We start from the raw sequence: 26,281 nt of genomic DNA on the forward strand, positions 1-26,281 counted from the left end.
TTGTACAGTGAAAAGCCCAAGGGGCCCAAGGGGCCCAGGGGATCCCGAAGAGAGGCCTTAGTCAGGTTATCTTGGTAGGGATGGGGAGAGAGAGAGAAAGACAAAAAGAGAGAAAGTGGGGGGTGTAGGGGCTCTCTGGGAAGGGTCCCTGGGAGTCCTGGGGTGGGGGTTTATCTTTACTGAACCAAAACCCAAAATTAAAACTGGCGATCATTAGAAGAATGGGCTTTAAAGTCAGACAGCCTCACATCAGACTCTTGGTTCTGCTGCTTTACCAACCACCTGTTTGGTTTTGGGTGGGTGGGCCAAGTTTCCCCTTCTGTAAACAAGGATAATACTAGCATCTAGCCTCAAAGGGTTCTGCACATGCTTATTAAAGGGAATCACAGAAATAAAGCACCTAATACATTTTCTGATACGTGATAGGTAGTCAAATAGTCGTTTCTGTTTTGTTTTATTTTTTTTTTTATTTTTACAACCACGATTGTTTCATCATCGGATTTATTTTTATTCAGTTTCCTGACTGCTTTTGCTTTCTGAAACATAGTGGGTCATGAGTTGCTTGTCCCTCAGTTTGTCACGTCCCTTTTCTTATTCTTCTTTTCACACCTTAAGCACCTAGACCTCATTCCCAAATGCGGTTATCTCCACACTGCTGGACAAGGTTTGCCCTGTCTTGGGAGGTAAGATGGGCTCTCTTCCTCCCAGAAGCCAGACCATCACCTACTCTCTCTGTTCAGAGCAGGGGCCTGATGCCAGGAGGGAGGTCACTGCTAATTTCTGACAAAATACCGATTACATTTCACATCCTTGGCTGGGAAGAAATTTGGCTGGTCCCAGCTTGTTATTCTGTTTTTCTGCTCTGGGTTCCCCCATAATTTACACAATCCCCCCGGCTCAGAGCCCAAAAGATATTAGGTCGAGTCGAGGAGAAATAGGTATGTAGGCAAGAAAGCTACCTAACACATTCCTCCATGTATAAAAATATAATGCCGTAATTCCATTCCATTTTAGTGTCCTCTGCGGTGCTCCCTGAGGGAGAGGAACCTATGTGTCCTGTACTCTCAGCTCCAAGCAGAGTAGAGCTCTACACTTTGAAGGCTCATTAAAATGCTTGTTAATGCATTGATGAATATGCACCTTCCCACATCCAATCCCTGCTCTACAGAGCAGGGAATCCACCAGTTAGCCTGCCTGGGGTATTGACGAGGAAGGATGAGAGGCAGTTGTCAAAGTTATGAACAGAGAGTGCGTTGTTATGAAAGGATTTGTGGAGTCAGAGATGGCTCTAGGTTACACTGGCTCATCCAGGGATCCTATCCTGATGGATGCTGTCTTATGGTGAAAAGTCCTGAGGCTCACATATGTGTGCGTGTGTGTTTGTCTGCACGGTCCTGTGTATATAGCCTATCATTCATGATCTCTCTTCACCGCCACTAAGACAAAGCAGATAGATCTGTGTGCCCCATCATCACACTTGCTCAGACAAAAAGGCTACCTTTTTGGAGCTTCTTTTCCCCTTACAGATCTGCCCCTGATGTTTCTCTTCGCATGATTCACCTATATATAAATGGTGAGGGTTTGAGGGAGCACAGCGTGCAATTTACTCTGGGTCTTTACTTTCTGCCTAGGACTCTGGGCTCAGTTCCTCCCTTGGGGAAATCCAGTAGCTTCTAGAGAACATATAAAGCAAAGGACAAGGAATCTCAACTAGCTGGGAAATTCCAAAGAGCTTAATATGTTGTTACTGTTAATCAAAGAAATCATTAACTACAATTAGCATAGTTGTTACAGCTATGTGGCTTTTGTGGTTTAGCCTAGAGAGTGCTTTCCGATAGGTATGATCTCTGTGTTTGATCTCTGTAACAACCTTATGAGGTACATAGGACAGGCATTACTTTCTGCATTTTATGAATGAGGAAACCAAGATCCAGAGAGGTAAAAGTAAATTATCAAAGTCGTGGAAGCTAGAAAGTGATGGAGTTACAACCAAAACCAGTTTTTCTAATCCCAAGGCCAGGCTCCTTCAGATTTCCTGTTTCATTCTAACCATGAAAGTTAGCTTGCCCTTTGATCACTCTCTTTGTAGCTATAACTATGTTTTTTTGTTGTTGTTTTTTTTTTTGGAGGGGGGAAAAAAAAACACCTTCCTTTTTTTTTTTTTTTCTTTTTGAGGATTTTTTTGTGCTCAGTTTCCATTTCTTCTCAGCACCTTTTTCTCCCAGGAAGCAGCAAAGTAGAGTGGAAAGAGCTCTGGATTTGAAGTCAAGCAGGCCTGAGCCTGAATTCCAGCTTTTGACACTTACAAGCTGAGTGACCTCAACCAAGTCAATTACCATCTCGAAGGCCCCCTTTCTGAGGAGTGAAACAGAAACAATTATTACCTATCTCACAGGTTGTTGTTAAGAATCAAATGAGAAAATAAAGATCACGGTCTTAGCATAGAACCTGGACCATAGTTAGTAGGTAAGTAATAGAGATGCCCTTCCCCGCTCCACCACCTCAACTTGCTGCTCTAGTCTGGAAATAAGCAGTTTTTCTTTCTCAGAAAGCTGAGATTCAGGCTTTGATTTATGTGTACATATACGTGTCTTACTGTAAAATAGGTTGGCTGGCCTTTCAACTCTTGGTGATTTATTTTTTTTTAAAGATTTTATTTATTTACTCATGAGAGAGAGAGAGAGAGAAGCAGGCTCCCAAGGAGCAGGGAGCCCGATGTGGGACTCAATCCCAGGACCCTGGGATCATGACCTGAGCCGAAGGCAGACGCTTAACCATCTGAGCCACCCAGGCGCCCTCAACTCTTGGTGATTTATTATTTACAACGGAAACTTCCATAATCTTTTATCGGCTAACTGAGACAGTTTGGGAATTTGTAACTTGTAAGCATGTATGTGTGCACACATGAATCTGTTTCTAAGTCATGTAAAGGCTTAAGTTATTACTCAGAAATTATTTCTTTTCTATAAATCATTCTTCTTCACCTCATCTAGAACCAAAAGGGCTGGGGTGGCCTTACTTGAATAGGGAGCTAATTTCAGCTACCTTGTTCTGAACATGAATATACTGCAGGAATTCGGGCTTATGATCTCTTCGAGTTCAGATCTCACATCTCCAGCACCAGATTCCAAATGCATTTTCTAAGGAAGGATGCGTTGACTGGCAGCCAGTTTCCTGTGCGCAGCCTTTGGACAGTAATGTGGTTTAGTTCTCAAACCTGGATCTTTCCCTGTTGTCACATTTTCCTCACTGAGGAGCTTCAAACAATGTGACTTTGACAGAAATGGATTTGGTAGACAAAAAATAAGCCAGGCCACAGAAGATTTCAATGGAGAGAGGGTAGGGAAAACTTAAAAATGTTTTCTTTATACATTTTAGCATTGTTTTACTGGCTGCAGTGATGCTGTTGTTATCATTTTAAGCAGTTTTATTATAAAATTTTCTAAGCATATTCAAAACTAGAGAATATGATGAAATGCCTTGTACCCACCCCCACCATGTTTTCCTGGAGCATTTTAAAGCAAATGCAAAACACTGTATATCATTTCACCCCTAAATACTTCAGTTTGCGTCTCAAAAATAAAAATATATTTTGTTGCATAATCACAGTGAATAAATAATTCCTTAATAAAATTCATCTAAGGTTTGTTCCATATTTAAATTTTCTGAATTATATTCAAAAATGTGCTTTTACAGTTGGCTTGTTTGACTTAGATACTTTATGAAGAGGAATTTAATACGGAGTTTTCAAAGGCCGTACATATTTCTAAAGAATAATTAAATACCGCTGTTATATAGTGGGGAAAAAAGAAGACCCCATCAGTACCATGCACTGCCTCCACTCAAATTTTTGACCCTTAAAATTCTACCGTCAGAATATATGTCTTTTGTGAAAATGCACCTCTCTGTACAGCAGTTTTCCTTCATTCGTGAAGCATTAGCAATTTCAGTGTCCCAGAAAACAAGTTTTGAAGGAAGTATTAGGAAAAAAAAGTCAGTCGGGGCACCTGGGTGGCTCAGTTGTTCAAGCATCTGTCTTCGGCTCAGGTCATGATCCCAGGGTCCTAGGATCGAGTCCCACATCGGGCTCCCTGCTCAGCGGGGAGCCTGCTTCTCCCTCGCCCTCTGCCCCTCCCCCCAGCTTGTGCGCGCTGACAAATAAATAAATAAAATCTTTAAAAATAAAGAAGAAAAAGTCAGTTATTGGACAGGACAGAGACAGTGAGTCTCGGGGATTCAGGTGTGGGGTCAGCAGGAACTGTAGAGGGAGCTACGTAAAGACCAACATGAGGATTATTTTTTTTTAAGTTTTTATTTATTTATTTGAGAGAGAGAGAGAGAGAGAGAGCACAAGCAGGGGGAGCAGCAGTCAGAGAGGGAGGAACAGACTCCCCACTGAGCAGGGAGCCCAACATGGGACTCTATCCCAGGACCCTGGGATCATGACCTGAGCTGAAGGCAGATGCTTAACCGACTGAGCCACCCAGGCGCCCCTAACATGGGGATATTTAATTGCTTAATCAAAACCACTGATTTCTCTGACCTCTTTCTGTATTGAGGCAACCCGAACCCTAAAGACTCAATGTGCTATGGGAATACGAGGCCTACCGGATGACATCCATCAATTTTGTTGACCCTAACCCTAATCCAGTGGGAGCTCCTGCTCTTGACTACTGCCTGGCATCCAAGAATTTCTCTCTTAGAGAGAGGACAAAAAAAAAAGGCAAATGTAGGTGACCGAATTCAGTAGCATTCCACAACAGCATGGTAGAGGAAAACTTAGGAAAGCCCCATCTGCTCCCTTGTACATTTCTGGTGGGAGTATAAATTGCCTTGGTGAGCAGAGATTGTTGACAATATGTATTAATAACTTTAAAAATATGCCTTTGCTTTAAACTGTCAGTTGTACTTCTAGGAAACAAATATTCTTAAAAATAGAGAAATGGTAAGACAAAAAAAAATACAGTGTGAAATCGACAGATGAAGTAAGTAGGTTTCACACTAAAAAAAAAAAAATAAGCGAGGATATAGAGGATTTAAAAAAAAACTACCAATAAAGGAACGTAATAGTCATGTCTAGAACTCTGCATCCTATAGAAAATATACTTTATTCTGTTCTATTCATGGAATGTTGACCACTGATCATGTACTGAGCCACAAAGAACAACATAATATAGATAGATTTTAAAAAGTAGAGATTTTATAGTCTACCTTCTCCAATCAGAATCCTGTAAAATAAGAAAATAACAAAAATATAAAACCCTAAATCCTTAATCACTTGGAAATTAAGACACACATCCCTACATAATTTTAGAATCAAAGAGGAAATCAAAACTGAAATTCTTAATTTTATAGAAAATAATGAAAAAAACACTTAATAAAATATCTACAGGATACACTTAAAGCCCTATTCAGGAAAATGTATAAAGATTGAAAATAAATGAATTTTTCAACTTAAGAGAAACTTGAAAAGGACAATGAAATAAACTAAAAGAAATCAAAAGAGAGGATTTCATTTTTAAAAAGCTGAAATTAACAGAATCAAAATGAAACTATCATACAAAGGATAATTAAAATCAAGAGCAGATTCTTTGAAAATCCTGATTATGGAAAAAGAGAAAGTAAAACAAAACAAAAAAACACAATACAATACTGACAATGGAAAGTGGATACACTCATAGACAATAGTGTATTGGTAAACATTTAATAATTGGCTCTCAAAAAAAGCCACTATTTGTAGTGCTTGCTGATTTCCATGGTGCAGACTCCCACCATGGTGGATTTTAAGCAGCCAGTCCAAATAAAAACTCTACATAAATGATCACTTTTAAATATGCTAAAAAAATAAATAGCAAATATCATACTAAATGGGGAAAATGCTAAAGTCCTTCCCAGATCATGAACAAGGCAAGGATGACTGATATTACCACTATTATTAAGCAGTGTTTTTCATGTTTTAGCTGAGGCAAAAGAAAATGAGAAAATTAAATAATTGGTATAAATATTGGTTTTAAAGAAAAGTAAGTACTTCAGATAAACCCAAGAGTCTCTAGGTTTTTTTTTTTTTTAGCTAAGAGACCTAATTTGGTAAGATTATTATATACAAGAAAATATATATAATCAAGACCTTTTCTCCATATGCGGTTTTAAATGAAAATACAAAAGCAACCCATTCACAACAGGGACAAGAACATAAAATGCCTAAGGATCAATTTAGCAAGAAAGTTCCTATACCTCTTTGAGGAAAACAATAAAATATTCAAGAGACGGTCCCCAAAATACAACTTACAAAAAATGCAGAGATATACCATGATTCTGATTAGGAAAATTTATCGTCATTTCTTCCTAAAATTAGTAACTGTAATACAATGATAACCACAATCCAAATTGAGTATATTTTGTAACTGGATAAAATTATTTTAAAGTTCATGCAAAGAATGAGAACAAAATATTCAAGAATAGCAAGAAAATTTTGACAAAGAAATAGTGGATATCACCAAATATTAAAAGTTACCATAAATCCACTATAATGAAAATAGAAGGTATTGGCATATGAACATCAAATTAAATGAGTGGAACAGAGTAGAGTCTAGAATATTTCCAAGTACATATGGAAACCCAATATATGGCAATGGTGGCAAATCCATTCAATGGGGTAAGGACTGTTATATGCATAAATGGTCTTGGCATAGTAGCTATTTATCTGGAAGAAAACAAAACTCTGTATCTTAAAATAAGCTGCAAAACCTTTTATCCTAAAATAAACTCCAGATCTACTAAAGACTTAAAATACAAAAAAGAAAGTCACTAAAAATATGAAAAGAAATTTAAGGAGGAGAGACCTTCCTCTACAAGCCAGAAAAAAAACAAAAGCTACACAAGCATATAGATAAATGACAATCAAAAAAAAAAAAAATCACAACACAGGTGACAAAAGGTTTATATCACTAATATAATGATACAACATTAGATAGATGATAGATAGATGACAGATAGATAGATAGATAGATAGATAGATAGATAGATAATCTCCATTCCCCTCCCCCTTACCTAACCAGCATACTCTCCCTGGGCATTTTCATTCCCATGGTTTTAAGTGTAACCTATATGCTGATCACACAAGCATAGATTGATTCCCCCTTTAAATTCGTAGTGTCCAGGGACACCTGGGGAGCTCAGTCAGTTAAGCATCCAACCTTTGATTTTGGCTCAGGTCATGAGATCGAGTCCCGCATCGGACTCTGCGCTGGGTGTGGAGCTTGTTTAAGATTCTCCCTCGCCCTCTGCCTCTCCCCATCCCCACCCCAGGCTCGTGCTCTTTCTCTAAAAATAAATAAACAAACAAGCAAATAGATGAATTCCTAGTGTTCAGCTTCAAGTGGGCTCCCAATGTTTCCTACTGATCTTATATTCCTCTTAACAGCTCTCTCTACATCTATGTAGTGGATTCAACTCTTACAGTCCTCAGAGTTCCAAGCTCACCACCTCCTTTCTCATAGTAAAAACACAGCAAATGATTTTACTTCCTTCTTCACAAAGAGAAAAGGATTCACTCTAGAGAATTCCCTCCAATTCTCACAAGCCAGTAAACAAACATACCTGCATCCTCAACCATCCTTCCCTCCTGTCTGTTACAAAGAAGTGAGATCTCTCCTCCCCTAGAAAGTTCACCCCTCTACCTATGCTCTGCATCCCATCCTCTCCGGGTCCTTGCTTGATTCATCTTCCCTTCTCTTTCCTTCACTCAACTTCTCCCTGTCAAATGTCTCCTTCCCATTGGCATTTAAAGATATTTATGTCTGTCCTCTCATTAAAACAAAAAAGATCATCCATTCACTTCTTCTGTAAATACTATACTCTCTTCCCTCAGGTTCCATGGCCCTAATTCTGCTAGTTATCCTTCTGATCACTCCAACTCCTTTGCCTGTACCTTAGATGCCAGTATTCTCAGAGTTCTAATATACGAACTCTCTTATGTGATTTCACCCACTTCGAAGGCCTCAGTACTACCATCTATATGACAGTGCCTTGCTTATCTTTTTTTTTTTAATTTTTAAAATCTTTGTTGAGATACAATTTACATACCACTAAGTGCATCTGTTTTAAGGGGACAATTCAATGATTTTTGGTAAATTTACGGAATCGTGTAATCACTACGGCAATCCAACTTAAGAATAATTCTGTCACCCCAAAAAGATCCCTATTTGCCTTGCTTATCCTTATTTCCATCCTAAGCTCCTCTCCTGAAACTGAGACCCACGTATCTAACGGCTTAGTGACATTTTTGTTTGCATAAGCACGGGCACCACAAACTCAGTGTTTCCAAAACCCTAACACATCTCCTTCCCATATCCTTTTCCTTTAGATGTGATTCTTCCCTCATGTCCCTTAAATGAATAAATGGCACCGCTTGGCCCCTCAGAAATCCTGGGCATCATTCTTAACTTCCCTTCCTCATCCCCTATATCCAATGAAGGATCAAATCCCATACATTTTACTTCCTAAATAAAACTCAAATCTGTCCCCTTCTATCCTTTATTGTTACTTCACTTGTTCTGTCCACTAGACTCTCCTCCTTAAATTAATCCACCCATCCCTCCACCTAACTATCCATCCACCCAACAAATGTGCACCGAGCACCGACTATATACCACGCACCATGCTACAACAGTCACCTACCTTGTCCCTCCATCTTTGGTCTTGAATCTTCTCAACGTGCTCTTAACACAGCAGCCAGGTAGCACAATCTGTTTAAAGACACACTATCCCCATACTTAAAATGGCTTCACACTAACTTTTAACGGGCTTCCTTCTGACCTTGGGATGACTTCCAAACTTCTTAACGTGAGTTTTCAGGTCTTTTGTGATCAGGTCCTTCCTGGCCTCTCTAAATCTCACATCCCAACACGTCCCTTGCCTAAGTCACTTAGTTATCTGAATTTCCTCATCTGAAAAAAAATGGGGATAATGACCATGCCTATGTCAGAGGTAGGTGAGAGGATTAAATGAGATAATGCCTGTGAAGCACACAGCACAATAGCACATATTAAGTGTCAGTAAATGGTAGCTATTGATGATATAGTGATGATAACGTTAGCCTTCTTCAACCTCCTGCTCCTCGGACCTCTTAACAGCACGTAAAGTTGGTATCACACGATTTCGCACTCAGTGATTTTATTTTGTATTGCTTACAGCTGCTTCATACCGTTAGGGCTGCTTCCCCAACTAGACAATAACGTCCTTGAGGACAAAGACAGTGACTTACATACCTGCCCTAGTCCCCAGAGCACTTCAAACAATGCTAACAAAGCACGCAGTGGAGTTTAATAAATACCTTCTGATAAAGGTTCACAAAGGAAAAAGTGACATAGGTTTTACTGACTCTCTATAAGGGTAGTTACTGTTTAAAAGACCACAAATAATAACACCAAAACCCAGGCTTTTGCCTACTGGGCTAATGACATGTCACTGGGTTAAGAGCTGTACAGTGGGTTAGCATTAAGCATGGACTCACTGGAGGTCAGTGGTTTTCTTCAGATGGTTTGCTGCCAATATCCTGGTTTTGACAGAAATGGAGTATGAAAGCATGAAGATGTTTAATTCTACTCCCCGGCGTGCAGACAACATACAATTTGCCTACTCGTGTGTGAGATCAGATTTTTTTTTTTTTTGCCTCTTAAATATAAATGTTCTCTCTGTACTACCAATATAACATAAATTCCATTTCATTCGAAAGCCAATGGAATCCTTCTAAAATAGTTCAGATTTCTTGGCTGATGACTGGGTGGCAATCAGAATCCCAGAATAGCCCAGAATAGGGAGGCTAGAAAATTCAGAGCTCTTCGGGTGCTAGAACACCCCACAAACTTGGCAAGAATTCTGTTGTGTGTGCACACTGTCGTGTGTAGTAAACTGGCACACTGTGATTATTTTCCGCTTCTTTTTCATATACGTGCTAACTCCCATTGTGATCCTTTCCTGCCTTGTTCCTCTCACCTTCTCTGATGGTCCTCATGCCCTGTGATTGCCTCTCCACCTGGCATGTTTCTAGGAAGACATCTTGGCGCGCTCCTCCACCCGCTGATCTGGGCCAGTGCACAATTACCCGGATATAGAGTGGGAGTGGAGGAGCTAAAGGTGGAACCCTGTGGCTCTATAGGACATGGACTCCCATTGGTACAATGCAGTTTTGTAGCTAAAGCTTCACTGGTTTAAAAAATTATTCCAAGGCCAATGATTGTCTCATGCCTTTGATGTTGCTAAGGAGAAGCTGGAAACCGGTGTGGGATATAGAGGAGACGAGAGGGGACACCTGCTCTGAACACAAGAGACGACACTTCCAATCGGAGGAAACAAAAGGCAATCTCCTCCAGTTGTGTCCCAGTTTCTCCTCCTTTATGTGGAAAATACTAAGGGTTTGTGAAGAACCCTCTCAGGGGGGGAAAAAAAACAGAGGTCAAAGAAGAAGACCTCATGATCCAGTTTAAACACTAATTCTCTCACTGGACATATGTTCTTCTTTCCACATATGCCCGCTTTATAATATCACCCCTACACACACACACGCGCGCGCGCGCGCGCACAGAGGCAGCCATCTACGAAATAGACAGACAGATGTATATAGCAAGTGCAAAGGCATGTAAAGCATGTTCATGCTCTACGGAAAGTGTATCACCACAAAGAAAGGCATGCCCAGGGCACCTGGGTGGCTCAGTCAGTTAAGCATCTGCCTTCAGCTCAAGTCATGCATGATCCCAGGGTCCTGGGATCGAGTCCCACATCGGGCTCCTTGCTCAGCGGGGAGCCTGCTTTTCCCTCTGCCTCTGCCCCTCTCCCCACTCATTCTCTCTCAAATAAATAAATAAATATTTTTTTAAAAAGGCATGCCCACAGGGCGCCTGAGCCTTCAGCTCAGGTCATGATCCTGGAGTCCCGGGATCGAGTCCCACATCGGGCTCCCTGCTCAGCAGGGAGCCTGCTTCTCCCTCTGACCTTTCTCTCTCTCTCATTCTCTCTCTCAAATAAATAAATAAAATCTTTAAAAAAAAAAAAAAAGGCGTGCCCACATACTGCTCCAGATACACACCAAGCCGTTCCCACATGGATGCACACTCACATAACACACCAAGACTGGTTATCCAGATAGACATCTGTCCTTACCCTGACCATAGGCACGATAATCAGCAACTTGCAAAAGGCGGTACATAGAGCCACTGATTGACGAACCTTTTCAGCTTTTCGCATCACTTTTAATACAGCATATGGTCATAAGAGCAGGAACTCCAGAGTCTGGCCAGATACCAACCCTCCCTCTGCCACCTATCTGTGACTTTGTACAAATTAGTTCCGTGCTCTATGCCTCAGTTTGCCCATCTGCAAACTGAGAATCATAACAGTCCTTCCCTCACAAGGTTATTGTGAGGATTAAATGAGCTAATGCCCACAAAGCTCTTGGCGGTAATGAGAGTTTCCAGAACTGCCCGAGAAGGGGTAAACTTGGATTGAACATACGAGCTAGGTGAGAGGAGTAGTGGGCGGGGGCTGAGGTGTGGAGTAAAGAGCTGATTCCCTGGGCATACGTGCACTTCTCAATAATCTCCACCAAAGGACACGGATCCACCATTAAGAGTAACAATGCACCCACTCTTTTTCTGAGGAAATCTATGTATTTGCAGTCATTGGGGTATTGTATTTACTCACAGGCTGTTTAAATGTGGTAACATTAAGTCCGCTTTTGAGAGTACATCTTGCTGTCAACCTCTTTTGTAACTATTAAGAGAAACATGTGTGGCACGGAGACTGCTTTTACCTGGCAACACGCTCATGCACAAGCCCGGGAGGAGGACCCCACCAAGCAGTCTCCGGAAGGAAGTGCAGGTCCCACAGTAAACTGCCCGTGTGACTCGGGTCCGTGTCGGCAACCTGGAGCTACCCCGCTCGATTTTCACCCCTCACTTGGGTCTCACAGCACAAAAATAATCTGAGCAAGTAAAAGTGCCTGAGTGGTGGACGCTCCTGCTTCCCTCTGCCAACTCGAGTGGCAATCCTTCCTCTGCTTCCTACCCCGCCAAGGGCTGTGAGGACAGAGCTGCTCCGGGCTCTCAAAGATCCGTACCTGAGAGGCTTGCCATGGACCGGGCTTCCGAAGAGACCATCTATGCCTCTAGAGCTATTTAATGGAGTAAAAAAGCATCTAACTTCTCTCATCCTCGGGTGCATCACTTGTAAAACAAGAGTGCCACCAATGGTATCATGGGGTTGTCACCAACACAAAGTGGGATCAGGGACAAGAATGCCTCTAGCATAGAGCCCGGCACATATGATTCAATTAGGATTCTTTCCCATTCCCAATGCCTGCTCACCCTATCACACAGCTAGACTTCTCTAGACAGGCATTTTTCTTTCTTTCTTTCTTTCTTTCTTTCTTTCTTTCTTTCTTTCTTTCTTTCTTTCTTTTTCTTTCTTTCTTTTTTTTTGAAGATTTTATTTATTTGAGAAAGAGCGAGAGCATGCACGCGCACTCGCGCATGAGTGGGGGAAGGGCAGAAAGAGAGATAGAAGCAGACTCCCCACTAAGCAGGGAGCCCAGACGACGTGGGGCTCGGGGCTCGGGGCTCGATCCCAGGACCCTGAGATCATGACCTGAGCTGAAGGCAGAAGCCCAACCGACTGTGCCACCCAGGCGCCCCAGAAAGGGCATCTCAATGGCTATGTGCATGTCTGTTTAGTGGTGGTGGCTATTTTCATTTTACGGGGGCTTTTTGTCTTTGTTTTGGCTTGGTTTGGTCTTTTGGGGGGTTGGATTGAGGCAAGAGAGATTGGAGGTCGGGGTAGAACTGGAAACATTTAAAGGTACAGAGTGGGCTTGACAGGACTTTCGCTTGAATTATTAGAATTCCACCAACCTTCCAAGGGCATGCTGGACGTGGGGAACCTGGGTGGGCTGTGCAAAGAGCAGAGCCAGGAGGGGGTCCAAAATTAGACAGGTGTTCTGGTCATTCGGTGAGTAACCTGGAATTTGAACACTGAGAAACGGGAACTGGAGGGGGAAGGCAGCAGATGGGAAATGGGGCTATAAAATGAGCTTCATTGCGCCAAAGAAAGTGCAAAAACAGAACGAGAGTGTGTGCCTCTATGAACTGTTTTGACTATGAAAACATGAGTACACCAGAGAGCCTAGATGCCCTACAGATGTGGGGGAGGAGGAGAGGAAAAACAGTATTAATCCTAACCCATTTTATCCTTACAACCCTGCCATGTGTCCATACCCTCCAAATGTTTCAAATGTAGCAGTTACGTCCTCGAATTTTCTATTTTGCTGGAATTTAGCAAGAATTGTCAAAAAGTATGTTTGAAAAAGAATGGAATACTTTAGATGACTGAAAAATCATAAAGCCTTTGCTTTCCTAGTATAAAAATAGGCTCTGCGCACACCTTGGATTTCCACAGTTGATTTAGGTTTTTCATCTATATTAAATGTCAATTGCCATACACTTAATAGGATTGGATGTAATACTCTGAATTAATCATTTCAGTGGTATAAATGAATAGACTGGCTAGGTCACTATGCACTTAACGTTTTATTGTTCATGGAAATCGTTTTTTCCACCTGTAATTCCACGTTGGTTTCAAAATAGCTATTTTATTCTCACCAGGTGCTACTAGCCCAAATCTTCCTCAGGAGCTGTTAAGTCGGCTCCACTTGCTCTGTGATCTCTCACAAAAATACAGAACATTTTGGCTAATAAACATTCTAAAAATCCCAAAGAACGCTCTCTTTTTAAAATCACTAGAAATGACAGTATGTGTCCCTCCCTAAAAGTGTTCTTTTTTCTATTTTTTTTAATTTTATTTATTAGTTTATGTATTTATTTTGCCTTGGCTTACAGGCAGTAATCAAGAGGAATATGGGCCCGATAACAGGCAAGTTTACCTAAGTATCAACTTAAAGACTCCCTTAGATATTCTTGCAGAAGGGCAGTGAACTTTTTCCCCACTAGGTAAAATTTAATTCAGTAACTGAAAATGAGCAGCTTATTGAGCACAAGATCCCTTTTTACTGTACCACCTTCGCAAGTTGTTGATGGGTTATTGACTAGGGTCACATGGCTGAGATTCCCGGCATTTTTAGTGCTGCACTTCACTACACCCTCCTTCCCAAGGAGCGTTCTAGTTCATGTACGTTAAATTTGAAATTGATGGTGCGCATTCAGGAATCACTGTCCTCCCCACCCTCGGAAATAAAGATAAATACCTCTAGAAGTCCTGAGGTCTGGGAGAGGAATCTCTGGCAAAGGTGTGGTGCCCAGAAATATCACTAAGTACTACTATTGCTAACAGCCCCGCTCCTGTTACTACCCCTACTCCTCTCACTACACCAACAACTGCTACTACCATTTATTGAGCCTTGACTATCCCAGGCACAGTAGCAAGTGCTTTGCATGTACTACCTTTCCCTTCAAGATATGATTAGTCTAAGCCCTACAGAGGATGAAAGCGAGCGCAGAGTAGTTACACGTCCAAGGCTACAACAGCAAGCATGACTCCTGTCTGCCCAGCTGCAAACCTACCATGGCACGCTGCATCCCAGAACCTATATACCATTTCTGGAAGGACGGAATTGTAGAAACTGAGGCTTTGGAGCTGGGCAAGAGGGCCCTGGGCTGGAAAGGTGGCTGGAAGCCAAGTGAGGAGGAGAAATGAAGCATGGGCGGTGTGAGTCAGAGTGGATCTAGTGACTCCTATTACTAGCTGCCCGGTCACAGAATAAACGACTAGAGTTTATGTGTGTGGGGGGGTGAGTCGGATTGTTCTGCACTTCAAAAGGTTAATAACTACCACTCGAATCCTTTTTTCACCTTTGCTATCAAACTCCTGGTGGTCTGCATTTCCTTACAACTTGACTATCTCCTTGACCTCTCTGAGTCTGTCTTCCATCCTCACCTTTCCACTGAACCCTCTCTCCCAGAGGTCACTAATGATACCTTCCCGTATGATGTTGCTACTACTCCAATGGACTCTACCAAACCTTCCACACCGTGAAGCCTTCTCTTCCTTTGCTGTTGTGATCCTCCGTTTGGACGGTGTCCCTCCTCCCTTCTGTTTTTCATTTCTCCTTTGCTCTCCTCCGGCGTTCACATCCTTCACTCACACCCCTGACTCCAAATCATCCTCACGATGGGTCAGGAACCACTGGTGATGGACAAGAGATAGCCAAGCGGTGTGTACCTTGGCTTTGCCAAAGGAAGCACAGCGGGGTGGTTAGGGGCCCAGGCTCTGGAGCTAAAGGGACTGGATTCAAACCCCTACTCTGTTACCTACTAGCAGCATGACCTTGGTAAAATCACTTCAATCCCTCTGTATCTTAATGTTTTACCTGTAAAGCAGGGGTAATAATAGTGTTTAAGAGTTGTTGGAAGGATGAAATGAGTTTACATATATAAAGTGCTCACCTGGAACATAGGAAATCTTCATTAAGTGTTACTTATTATAGTCTGTATGAAGGTAATTCCTAAAATGTTGACTGTTTGCACAAATGAATCACTTACTTCTGATATTTAAATTTTTAAAAAATTTTATTTATGTATTTGAGAGAGAGACAGAGACAGAGAGAGTGAGCATGAGCAGGTGGAGGGGTAGAGAAAGAAGGAGAAGCAGACTCCCCGCTGAGCAGGGAGCCCAATATGGGGCTCAATCCCAGGACCCTAAGATCATGACCTGAGCCAAAGGCAGACGCTTAACCAACTGAGCCACCCAGGCGCCCCGTAAATTTTTTTTAAATATTTATTTTTTAAAGAGAGAGAGCACACAGGTGGGAGGGGCAGAGGGAGAGGGAGAGACAAACTCAAGCGGACTCCTCGCTGAGCGCAGAGCCTGAGGCAGGGCTCGATCTCACAGCCTTGAGATCACGACCTAAGCCAAAACCAGGAGTCAGACTTGTAACTGACTGAGCCTCCCAGGTGCCCCTCTGATATTTAAAAATTTTTTAAAGGCACACCATTCCTCAGTAATCTCATGAAAAGCTCCACACTCTCCATTTATTTCGGGAAGGTCGGTTTGTCGTTGTACTCTGCGTAACACACAATTGGGCTGATCTGTCCCGGGCCTTCTCGTTCTAGACTTTCTCCGTGGCTTTATGTGCTACTTAGGTGCTGATGAGTCCTAGGTCTTTTTCACTTCCCCAGACCTCACTCCTGACCTCCAGATCCAGTCAGACAGCTGCCTACTAGGCATTTCTTACCTGACTATCTGGCTCACAGCGTGACAAACCTCTCGTGTCTAAAAAGACCTCCATCTGTGTTTCCTGACTTAGTTAAAAGTTGACACATCCATTCAGCGACCCAAGACAGAAACCTGGGGATCATCCTACTCTTCTCTTCACCCCTTCACCCACTGCATCTAACTGATCACCAAGTAATACTGATTCTACCTCCCAAAAGTGTTTTGAATGTATCCCCTCCTCCCTAACCCTACTACCACTACCTTAGGTTGGGCCTTTGTCTCTCCCTGCATCAGTAAAAAGCCACCAAAGTGGTCTCTTTGCCTTCACCTTTGACCTTTGACCCCTGCTCCATCGGGGGTGGGGGCACTACAACAGAGCAGTCCTGAAATGCAGGTCTTATCCAGTTATTCCCCTGCTTTAAATCCTTCCATGGCTCTCCAGAGTCTTCAGGACAAAGTCCAAATACCTACGTATGGCCTACAGGGCCCTTCATTATTTAGGCCCTCGCCCGTGGGACTCCACACTCACCTCTTGCAATGAATGAGTCTCACCTTTCACATTCTGGCTGAACCAAGACGTGCCCTGCACATCTCTGTGCTCTTTACCCTTCCGTGTTCTTGCATGGGGTCCCCTTCACTACCTTACCTCACTCTCATTGGCAAAATTCAACACTTATTTCGAGAGAACTCGATTTTTTTTTTTAATCTCCATTCTGCCATCTTTCCTAAGTCCCTTGGGCAGACTTAGGTGTTTCTTTCTCCACGCTAGCCTGTCATCTTGCACTTACCTTCATTACAATAATTACCACTTCACACTGTATTTGACATTTTACCTGTCAGGTAAGCTCCCTTGAGTTGAGGGCAGGGACCATTTCCTATTTATCTCTGTCTACCCAGTGTCCACCCAGGGCGTAGCATACCATTTTGCCCATATGACAGGCTCTTTTCCACCTCCTCTAATGCCTCTCCGCTCTCTGTCTTGGCAGAGGGAGTCATTTATTTTTCCTCCCTAAACATTTGGCTAAAATGCATTTTCTCTATGAGATTTTCCCTGATTACACTGACTTCACTCTACTCACGCCTTCATTTCATCATGTCCTCGGGGCTTGGAGAAGACTCTTCCAACCAACAGATTTGTGCTTTAATGCTTTCGATTCGATTCTTGCTCCTAGCTCCACCACTCTAAATCGTTTTAAGGAGCATCTGCTGAAATCATCCACAGAAGCGTGGTTTTTAAAAATTAATTCCCGTTCAAACACCTATTTTTCTGCTTGGAGAAGCAGTTAGGCATCGCTGCTTGCCCTTCACAAGCCAAATACCCTGTCAGCACGTGATACGGGCAGAAAGGGGGGAGAACGCCGAGCCACCTACAGTAAGACTTCTGAAAGCAACTGAGGCTAAGACCGAGCTAAGGGAAGCCACCCAGCTCCTTAAAAGGCTTGAGAAGGACCAGAAAGAAATCAATCTGCCCATGGGACTTCTGGGATGGACTAACCCATTGGACTGTTGTAAACAGATGCCACACAAAATATCCAGGAAGGTGCTTTCGTGGGCTCAGTTCCCTGACACTTACCAACGACGCTAAAGAAGTAAAAACGGAAAGGCTACCTTCCCTACACTGCGTGCTGCTTCCTAAATGCTTCTCTTTCTTACTAGAAACTGTATTTTCCCTAGCTAGACTCAAAAGTTCCAGGAGGCCAGCAACAGCATATGTTTCTTTTATAGTTCCCAAATTGCCCACTGCACTGAGTACGCAGTGTTGGCTCAAGAAACGCTTTGTTGTCAACTGACCGATCCCCAAGTACTTAACTATTTTTCTTCCCCTCAATATCTTCAGGAATGCTTGTTATTCACAAAACGGCACGGTCTTGGAAACCAAGAGGAAATATTCATCTGTTGGTATACATTTTCCCTTGGCTATGCATTAAACAGAGATTTCCTTTGGAAATGTAAACAAAGGATGCCTGATGAGAAAGGACAAAGAACTATATATAGAGATCAAGTGGCCAGAGTGGGGGGGGGGGTCAAAGCATGGCCCTCCCTTAACCAGATTAAAGGACTCTTCCTTCTGCTCCTGCCTCCTTCCCATGCTCTCCAGCCCCAACCAAAAAAAAAAAAAAAAAACAGTTTCCAACTGCCTATCCCCTGAATTCTGGAAGCTGGGCAGCAACTGGAACAGGCTGACTTACTAAGGAATTCAGCTAACAAATCTGTGGTGATCCTAATCTCTGTTTCTGTAATAATAGGAAGACTGCAGCCTTGTTTACTTTCTGGGGAGAACAGAGAACAAGAAGAAAGAACCAGGAGAGAGGCAGTATTTACGGCCACTTTATGAAAAGTCAATCTGCGACAAAAACATTTGCAGACAATAAGGAAGGGGAACAGGTCTGGCAGGAAAATAGCCCTATTCCAGTTTTCTCAGAAGTGCCTTCGCTGGTATCCTCCACCCCCGCCCAACGTGAAAGGCCTGGTTCACACTGCAAATAGAGTCATTCCTTATAGACAAAGCTGGATTCGATAGAATAAGAAAAAAAAAAATTCACATCACCCTTTAGTGTCCGGTTCTCATGACAACCAGTCTCCTACTATTTATTTCATTGTATAAAGTATTTATAAGCATTTATGAAGTCTCAAGTCCCTTCTTTAGCTGCATTTCTAATCCCGGGGCTTGTTCCAAAGCCGTCTGGACACACAGGCTCTGCGCTGAATGAGTATAATAAGTACCCTGGACTCACCCTATTATTATGGGGAAGTTCAGGGCACATCCCAACCTTTCAGAAGGGATGATGTCATAGAGCACAGCCACACTCTTCCATAAGCCATCTTGCAGGGTTCCTGTCAAAGATAGAATCCTAAACTGGGGGCGCCTGGGTGGCTCAGTCGCTAAGCGTCTGCCTTCAGCTCAGGTCATGGTCCCAGGGTCCTGGGATCGAGCCCCGCATCGGGTTCCCTGCTCAGTGGGAAGCCTGCTTCTCCCTCTCCCACTCCCCCTGCTTGTGATCCCTCTCTCGCTGTGTCTCTCTCTGTGTCAAATAAATGAAATCTTTAAAAAAATAAAAAAAGAATCCTAAACTGGAGCGCCTATGGAGATAACTCCCCAAATACACTCTCACCCTTGACATGTAATGCCGGATCTCATGGTTCTTTGCCAACCGTCGGTTAACATTTTTATTCCATTGTCTCTATGGCCCGCATGTGTATATCCGTATCGGGGTGGGTTTGCGCAGTGTGTAAGCCTTCCGAAGGCAGATACTGTGCCCACCCATGCTGTTTTCTTTGTACCTGGTACAAAGCTGTGCCTAAGTAAGTATTAGCAAAAGGTGACCTTTTGTGTGCCCGAGCAGACAGCGGCCTACGCAAGGGATTTAACGAGCATCTCTAAGGGAGCCTCTTAACCCCCCGCCCCTTTGCTGGTTCATCATGGGGCTGCTCTTCCCTCCCACTTGGCTTATATTTGGCAGCACTGGTGTCATCTCCTGCAAGGCTCAAGCCCAAATACTGACTTCAGAAAGGCACTGTTAAAACATTGCCTGTTACCTAGAGGGCCAGAATGAGTCCTCCTCTATGAACACAATGATGCATTGTTTTATGAGACTAGCTCCTCGCTGCTTGAAAAGAGTGGGGCCCTGAATACAAAGGTCTGATTGGTGCAGTGGGCTGGGAAGGGCTGGAACCGGGTTCTGTTTGGGTGAGGCTGGTCAGAGTGATAAACTGCCCAGGGGTGGGATGATGAGATGTTAGAGAGGTCTCAGGGCAAATAAGCAATGAAAACAAACTGCTTACTTTGCTAATTTGACTACAACTTACACTATACTTAATAGTCTTTTTGATGAGAATGAGGAAGGTGATAATTATAATTTCTAACCACGTTTTATTCACTATAGCTGTTACCCCACCCTCAACCATGAGAATTCTAAGCCAAGGGATCCCTTATCTTGTCTCCTGCTTACAATACTTCCTTGTCTCTCCACTAGTGTGGGTTTCTTATACTGTAATCTAACAGCATAATCAGAAGCTTTGATAGAGTGGAACAGAGTTCGACTAGCTGAAAAGCACTCTAAAATGCCTTCTGCTTTGTTTCTCCCCGCACGTAGTAAAGGACGAAATCAAAGACCAAAGAAGAGAATAAAGAAAGTAACCGTTCGCAGAATCATGACCCCTGAAATCTGGAAGACACATCGAAGGTCAGGGAGTCAGTTCAACCCCTTACTTTACAGGTAAGGACCCTGAAGCGGAGAGGTTAAGTGACTTACTCAAATTCATACCACCGGTTAATGGCAGCGTCAAGTCTAGAGCCCCATTTTGTAACTTACCTTCCAGGGTTCTTTCTTTCCATTTCCTTGGGCTTCTCCCTAAATGTCCTGCTACATTTCCACAATCTCACCCCTGAGTTTAACTGGTGTTCTCTGCACCCTCCATAAAGCACCACTCTCTTCCACAAACAAAGTGCCTAGCACGGATTAAATTGCTATGGTATGCTCATCATCCAAGTACACCCTACTTTAAGAAATGCAAGACTTGAAGACATCCAAACAATTAGGAGTGCTTACTCGTATAAGAGGATTCTTTTTCTTACTAGAAGATTCTCACACTCCCTTAAGTAGAAAACCCTAGGTGGGATTTAACTTGAACCACTACATTTATCTGTCACGCAAGTAAGGTTAAAACTAGACCATGAGATTATAAATAGAATTAGAAACATTTCTGTCCAATCACTGCCCAGGAAGAGTGCTATAACATTTTACCTGACCCGCTTTAGACTTGAAGCCCTACCGCTGCCTCTTCAACAAAACCAACACAAAAACCAAACGCTACAGCTGAAGTCCTGTGCTCTTGAGAAAGAAAGAGAAGTAACAGCTTTCTTTTATTACAGCCACTTATGAAAAGACTGACTCCTCTTGTAAGCTCTGCTCTTTGATGTCACCTTGACGTAGGTAAGAGGTTTCAAAAACTTTAGACTTGTATGACACTTTACAGTTCAGACAACTTGAACACAGAGAGCATTTGTTGATGACAAGAGCAAGTGGGACGGTGATGAGTGAGGATCAAGGGAGGTGCGTGGGGACAAAGGGAGGAGAGGCTAGGGACAGGAGAAGCAATCCTGATAAGTACTCTCACAGACACAATACTGCCCGGAACGAACCTCGCCCGACTCCAAGGACCCAGGATTCCCAGATGCCCCTGTGACACCCCAGGGATCTCTTTAGGGAGCTAAGATGTCCAGTTTAATGAAAGAAGAAACACACTGCATGTTGGATTCTCATATTGCCTGCCACTTGGAAAGAACGGATTACCCCCTGGACTGCTGTCTCCCCAGTTCATGGCCACCACCCACCTATTTCTGTTCAAACAATAGCCATCTGACACTCTTCTTGGAACAAGCATCTTAAGGGAATGAGACTTCCTAGAACTATCATTCAGCCCTTCACTCCAAATGGCTGAGCTACACTCTTGACAAGGCTCAAGTGTCCCCCCAAGGATCGCCTGATCCGGGTCCTCTGAAAGAATTGCAAAAGTTTCTGTTACGTACCTCAACTTGCTGGCAGATCTGTATTAGTTTGGCCATTTGATTTTCTAGTTCACTGTTGCGCTTAACCAGGTTGGTGAGGTTCATCTCCAGAGTTTGCTGCCATCCCCGAGAGTATGAAGCCAGAGGGAAACAGGGAAGAGGGGAAAAAATAAGAAAGGTTCAATGAGCTTAAGAACCAATATCATGTGGAGATCATTCAGTCAGTTGGCAAACATTTCAAAGATTCATTGAGCACTTGCTGTGGGCCAAGCACTGTTCTAGGTGCTAATGAATAACACTGTGCATTTGGTCCAGGCTCTCATTATTGGAGAAAAGATGACATTCATGACTTTGTGGATATAGGAATTTAATGTTAAGGCGACTTTATGTTTTCTACAATATTTTTAACTTTTTAAAGTATTTCATAGTATTTCATTTTGCCTTCATAGTAATCCAATGACATAAGGAGAAGAGGTATTATCCTCTCTTTTACAGATGAGTAGACTAAGGGAACCATAATTTATTGAACAAATAGTACTTGCCAGACACTCTGCTAGGCAATTTCATATACAACATTTAATAACCACAACAATCCATGAGGTAGGATATGTCAGCATTTTACAGATGAGAACTGAGCTTCAGAATGGGGGTAAAGTGTTCTTTGCAGTCCTACAATTAGTAGATGACAAAGCTGGGCCTAGAACCCAGTTCTCTAGCCTCAGTCACAGCCTTTCCCCAGTATTCATGATTTTTTTTTCTCGGGTTTTTTTTTTTTTTTTTTCCCCTTGGAAACATTTTAGATTTATCAGTAGGTTCCTTCAGGGGAAAAAAAGACAGTATTTTAACTGTGAGGTTCGTCAAAATAGAGCATTGTATCTCACAGCTTCCCTTTTTTGGCCCTAAGGAATAGCCCATGGAGACGATAGACTTCAAAAACGTGACACCTGGTGTATCAAGGTAGGACATCCATTGCTTATCATTGCTTACTGGTACATAGATCCTTTCTGGTACACAGGAGAAGCACTTTGCAAATCTGTTTAAAATAACAGGAGTACAACAGTACTCAGAACTCTTAGTGTATTTCCAGTTGCGCAAGCTACTCCCTCCCATTCCTTATGTGAAGAAAACAGAATGTTATTCACGGTAGGTTGATAATGGGCTTTTATATTCCTCCCCATTCCCAAGTCCTCAGCTCTGGTGGCTTTTCCTCTAGGACCAGTCCCAAAATCCACTCCTCTCTCACTCACCATCCCCACACCCCCACCAAGTCTGTTCCAATGTAATACCCCAACTTCTGGCCCTTATTCTGCTAACATTCCTTCCCTTGGTTGTGTACATCACTTCATTGCTGTCTCCATGGCTCCTACGGTTTGTAGTTGTCCAAAGTTCATGTTTTTGATAGGAGGGAATGGAGGAATGGGGAGAGGACTCATGTACTTGGCCCCTTTCTTGTCTACTAAGTAGCTGTGGCTCCTTAGTATTCTTGGCACTGGCCCATAAGTCCATCCCAGAGGATGTATTCCCATGGATATATGTATTTCTAGGATGGGCAGTCTGATGTCACTTGTTCTCAAACTGGATTATGAGAACCAGCTTAAGTTTTGCTCCCCTTCTTGCCAGATCTCCCTTGGTTTCTTTGGCTTTATTCCCGTGGAAGTCACTTTCCCCCATTTATTCCACTGTTCTTGGCTTGGGCACAGGGTCTCCCCTGGCCCTCTTTAACTCCCCAACCGTCTCCATCCGTGGCCTTCTCCTTAGCAAGGGCAAAGAGAGTGAAGAAGGGAGAAAGAAGGGCAGCAACTGTTGATTTGAACATGATCTCTAAGCTAAGTAGATGTCACGAGACAAAAAAATGGCAGAAGTTCAGAGATCAGATACCTGCTCTGGTGAGGGGGCAGTGAATTCCAAGAGAAAGAGGAGGGGAAACGAAAGTGGGTCTTGAAGGACAAGGCAAATTTTAACAAACAGAAATGAAGGAGGACAGGGTGTTCCATACACAACGAATAATGTGAGTGAAAGGGAATAAAGTATAAGGACGTGTTCGGGGAAGAGAAGTTGAATTTGGCTAGAACAGAGGGTACAAGAGAGTAGTGGGGGGCAAGGTTGGAAATGCAGCTGGAGGTCCTGTTTTGAAGGTCTTGAATGCCTAAGTGGGGATTTTGTACCTATTTTTATTTTTTAGCAGTGGGGACTTGCCAAAGGCTTTGGAGCAAGACAATGACATAATCTGGGCAGCATTTATGAGTTCAACCTACCAGCAATAACGTAGGGCAGACTGAAACAGGAGAGCCTAGGGGCAGGGACACTGGTTCAGAGGAAGCTGTGATGTTCAAGGCCATTGGTACTGCAGGTCTGGGCCAAGCTGAGAGGATAATCGAGAGAAACACGTTTCGAGAAAGGACTTGTCCCTGTCCGCTATGCAGAGAGGGCAAGAAATAGGAGGACTAAGAAAAAGCAGTCGGATTTGGTAATTAGAAGTCACTGGTGACCTCTGAAAAAGGCGTTTCAGTGGGGTTTGGAAGCAAATGCTAAAAGGTACAGAGTTAGGGAGTCCCTCAGTAGTGACGATGTGGAGGCGGCACGTCTGGACTCCTCTTCAAAAATTTGGCTTGGGGGGTGACTAAGACAGACCTATGGTACGATGAAATTGTCCAGCTTAGGTTAGACAGTGGGCACAGGCAATGGGCCCCATCAGTTATGACTTCTCCTAGCACAGGGGTCCAGATTCCTAGACCCGTGGAAATCCCATGTCTCACCATTGACTATATGGACTGAGGAGGTAGATATAATGTAGATTGATGAACTCAGAGCAGATACAGTATTAGAAATCTGTGTTTCAGACTGTAATGTGTTTCCATTCAAACACAGGATTCCATGGGGAAAATGTTTTCTAACAAGTCCATGCAACCTGTTGCAACACTTGTCGTGAAACTAATAGCCTATAAATAATTCATAGTGTCAAGCAGGACTAAGTGCCCCTGCTGTGTGTTCCTCATTTATGGCCCAGCACTGAGACTCGCAGCTTCTGTAAAGCCACGGAAAACAAAAATTAGGGCTGAACACATAATTTGGGGTCTGGTTTGACTACGGACCTTGGGTTACCATCAAAAATTATGGCAAATGCTTATTTTGCTTCAGCCCCCTAGCAATTTGCAGAAAGCCAGCACATTTTAACACCACAGAACTAAAACTGACAAGATGACTCTAATTTCAACTTTACTTCATTAATATGAAAATGCTTGGAAAAATAAATCTCTGGCTAATGAAAACACCATCTGCTGATGGCTTTTTGCCACTGTTTTCTTACGTTATGAGACATAATTTGAGGAAAACCCCGAACATTTACTTACTCACTTCCTCTTCATTTGCAAGGAATGAAAGCCTCCTCTCAAACTGGAATTGATTCTCGATAATGAACATATGTAAAGGGAAACGGAGAATTGCTGCAAGTATGCATTCCATTTCTTCACCCTTCCTTATCATGCCTGGCAATGGCGAATCATTTAGAACTAGAAATTCGGGGTCACTGTAGGCTCGAATGATTTCATTGATTTAGCCAAGTAATTATCTTGCCTATATTCTGGCGAAGTAGACCAAGAGAATATGTGTGTGTGTGTGTGTGTGTGTGTGTGTGTGTGTGTGTGTGTACAGTCTGCTTATGGAAAATTCAACGCGTCTTTCTGGTGTTGTGTTGTTGCGGGTTGGTTTTGAAACACCCGTTTGTTTTGTTCTTCTCTGGTGCTGTCCAGTGAATCACTGAGCCTGGCTCCCTCTGTCCAGGCCTCGTTAGTGTAGCTTTCTCAGAAAGCTGAACCATGACAAAGAGAGAGCCAGAGTGGCAGGGGAGATTGGAATGGAGATATCTGCTGGGAGGAAACGGGGAACAGGAGGTTGGCAGGGGAGCAGGATGAAGCTCCCATTTCCTGCCACAGGAGGTTACCTCTGGGTCCTTCTGTGCTTCCCCTGTGTGGGGCTCAGAGGGTGGGGGTGCAGCATGAGACTAAGCCCCTCGTCACCTCCAGATGACTCCATCATTACAGCCTTCACGAAATTCTACACGGGTCTAAGCAGCACCACGTGAGGGGGATACTTGGCTGCTTTGCATAACTGAGGTTTTAAAAGGCCCAAGTGAGCTAAACTGACGGTCAACACCGATGCCGGTTTTTTATCTGAGTTCCGCTTCATTTGTATCATGTAGACTTGGCCTCTTTGTGTTCTGCTCTACCCTTCACAAAGAGGAGAATGTTGGCCATGTCTGAGATACCAGGCATGGGCTGTTCTTCCAGACAGCATCCCATAAAAAGAAATGGCTTCTTTAGCCCTCTCAAATAATTACTGGGGTTTTTAAAAGATTTTTTTATTTATTCATTTGAGAGAGAGCAAGAGCACGCGCAGGGGGGAGAGGGGGAGGGAGAGAGGGAGGGAGAGGGAGAAGCAGACTCTCCGCTGAGCAGGGAGCCTGACACGGGGTTCGATCCCAGGACCCCGGGACCGTGACCCCAGCAGAAGGCAGACGCTTAACTGACTGAGCCACCCAGGAGCCCCAGTTGC

General features: G+C 43.2%; 1 protein-coding gene across 2 annotated transcripts in view; it reads right to left on the reverse strand.

Annotated features, from left to right (window-relative positions):
• Nucleotides 1-26,281, reverse strand: part of MID2 (midline 2) — a 93,066-nt gene that overhangs the window by 44,931 nt on the left and 21,854 nt on the right. For both annotated transcript variants that reach the window (XM_028089763.2, XM_028089762.1), the window contains exon 3: nt 21,752-21,847. In XM_028089763.2, coding sequence (XP_027945564.1) covers nt 21,752-21,847 — 96 coding nt within the window. The remainder of the gene's footprint in view (nt 1-21,751; nt 21,848-26,281) is intronic.

Source organism: Eumetopias jubatus, unplaced genomic scaffold (genome assembly GCF_037043125.1).
Source record: "Eumetopias jubatus isolate StellerSeaLion01/CBP00866 unplaced genomic scaffold, mEumJub1_p1.0 scaffold_11, whole genome shotgun sequence".
Taxonomy (NCBI): Eukaryota; Metazoa; Chordata; class Mammalia; order Carnivora; family Otariidae; genus Eumetopias; species Eumetopias jubatus.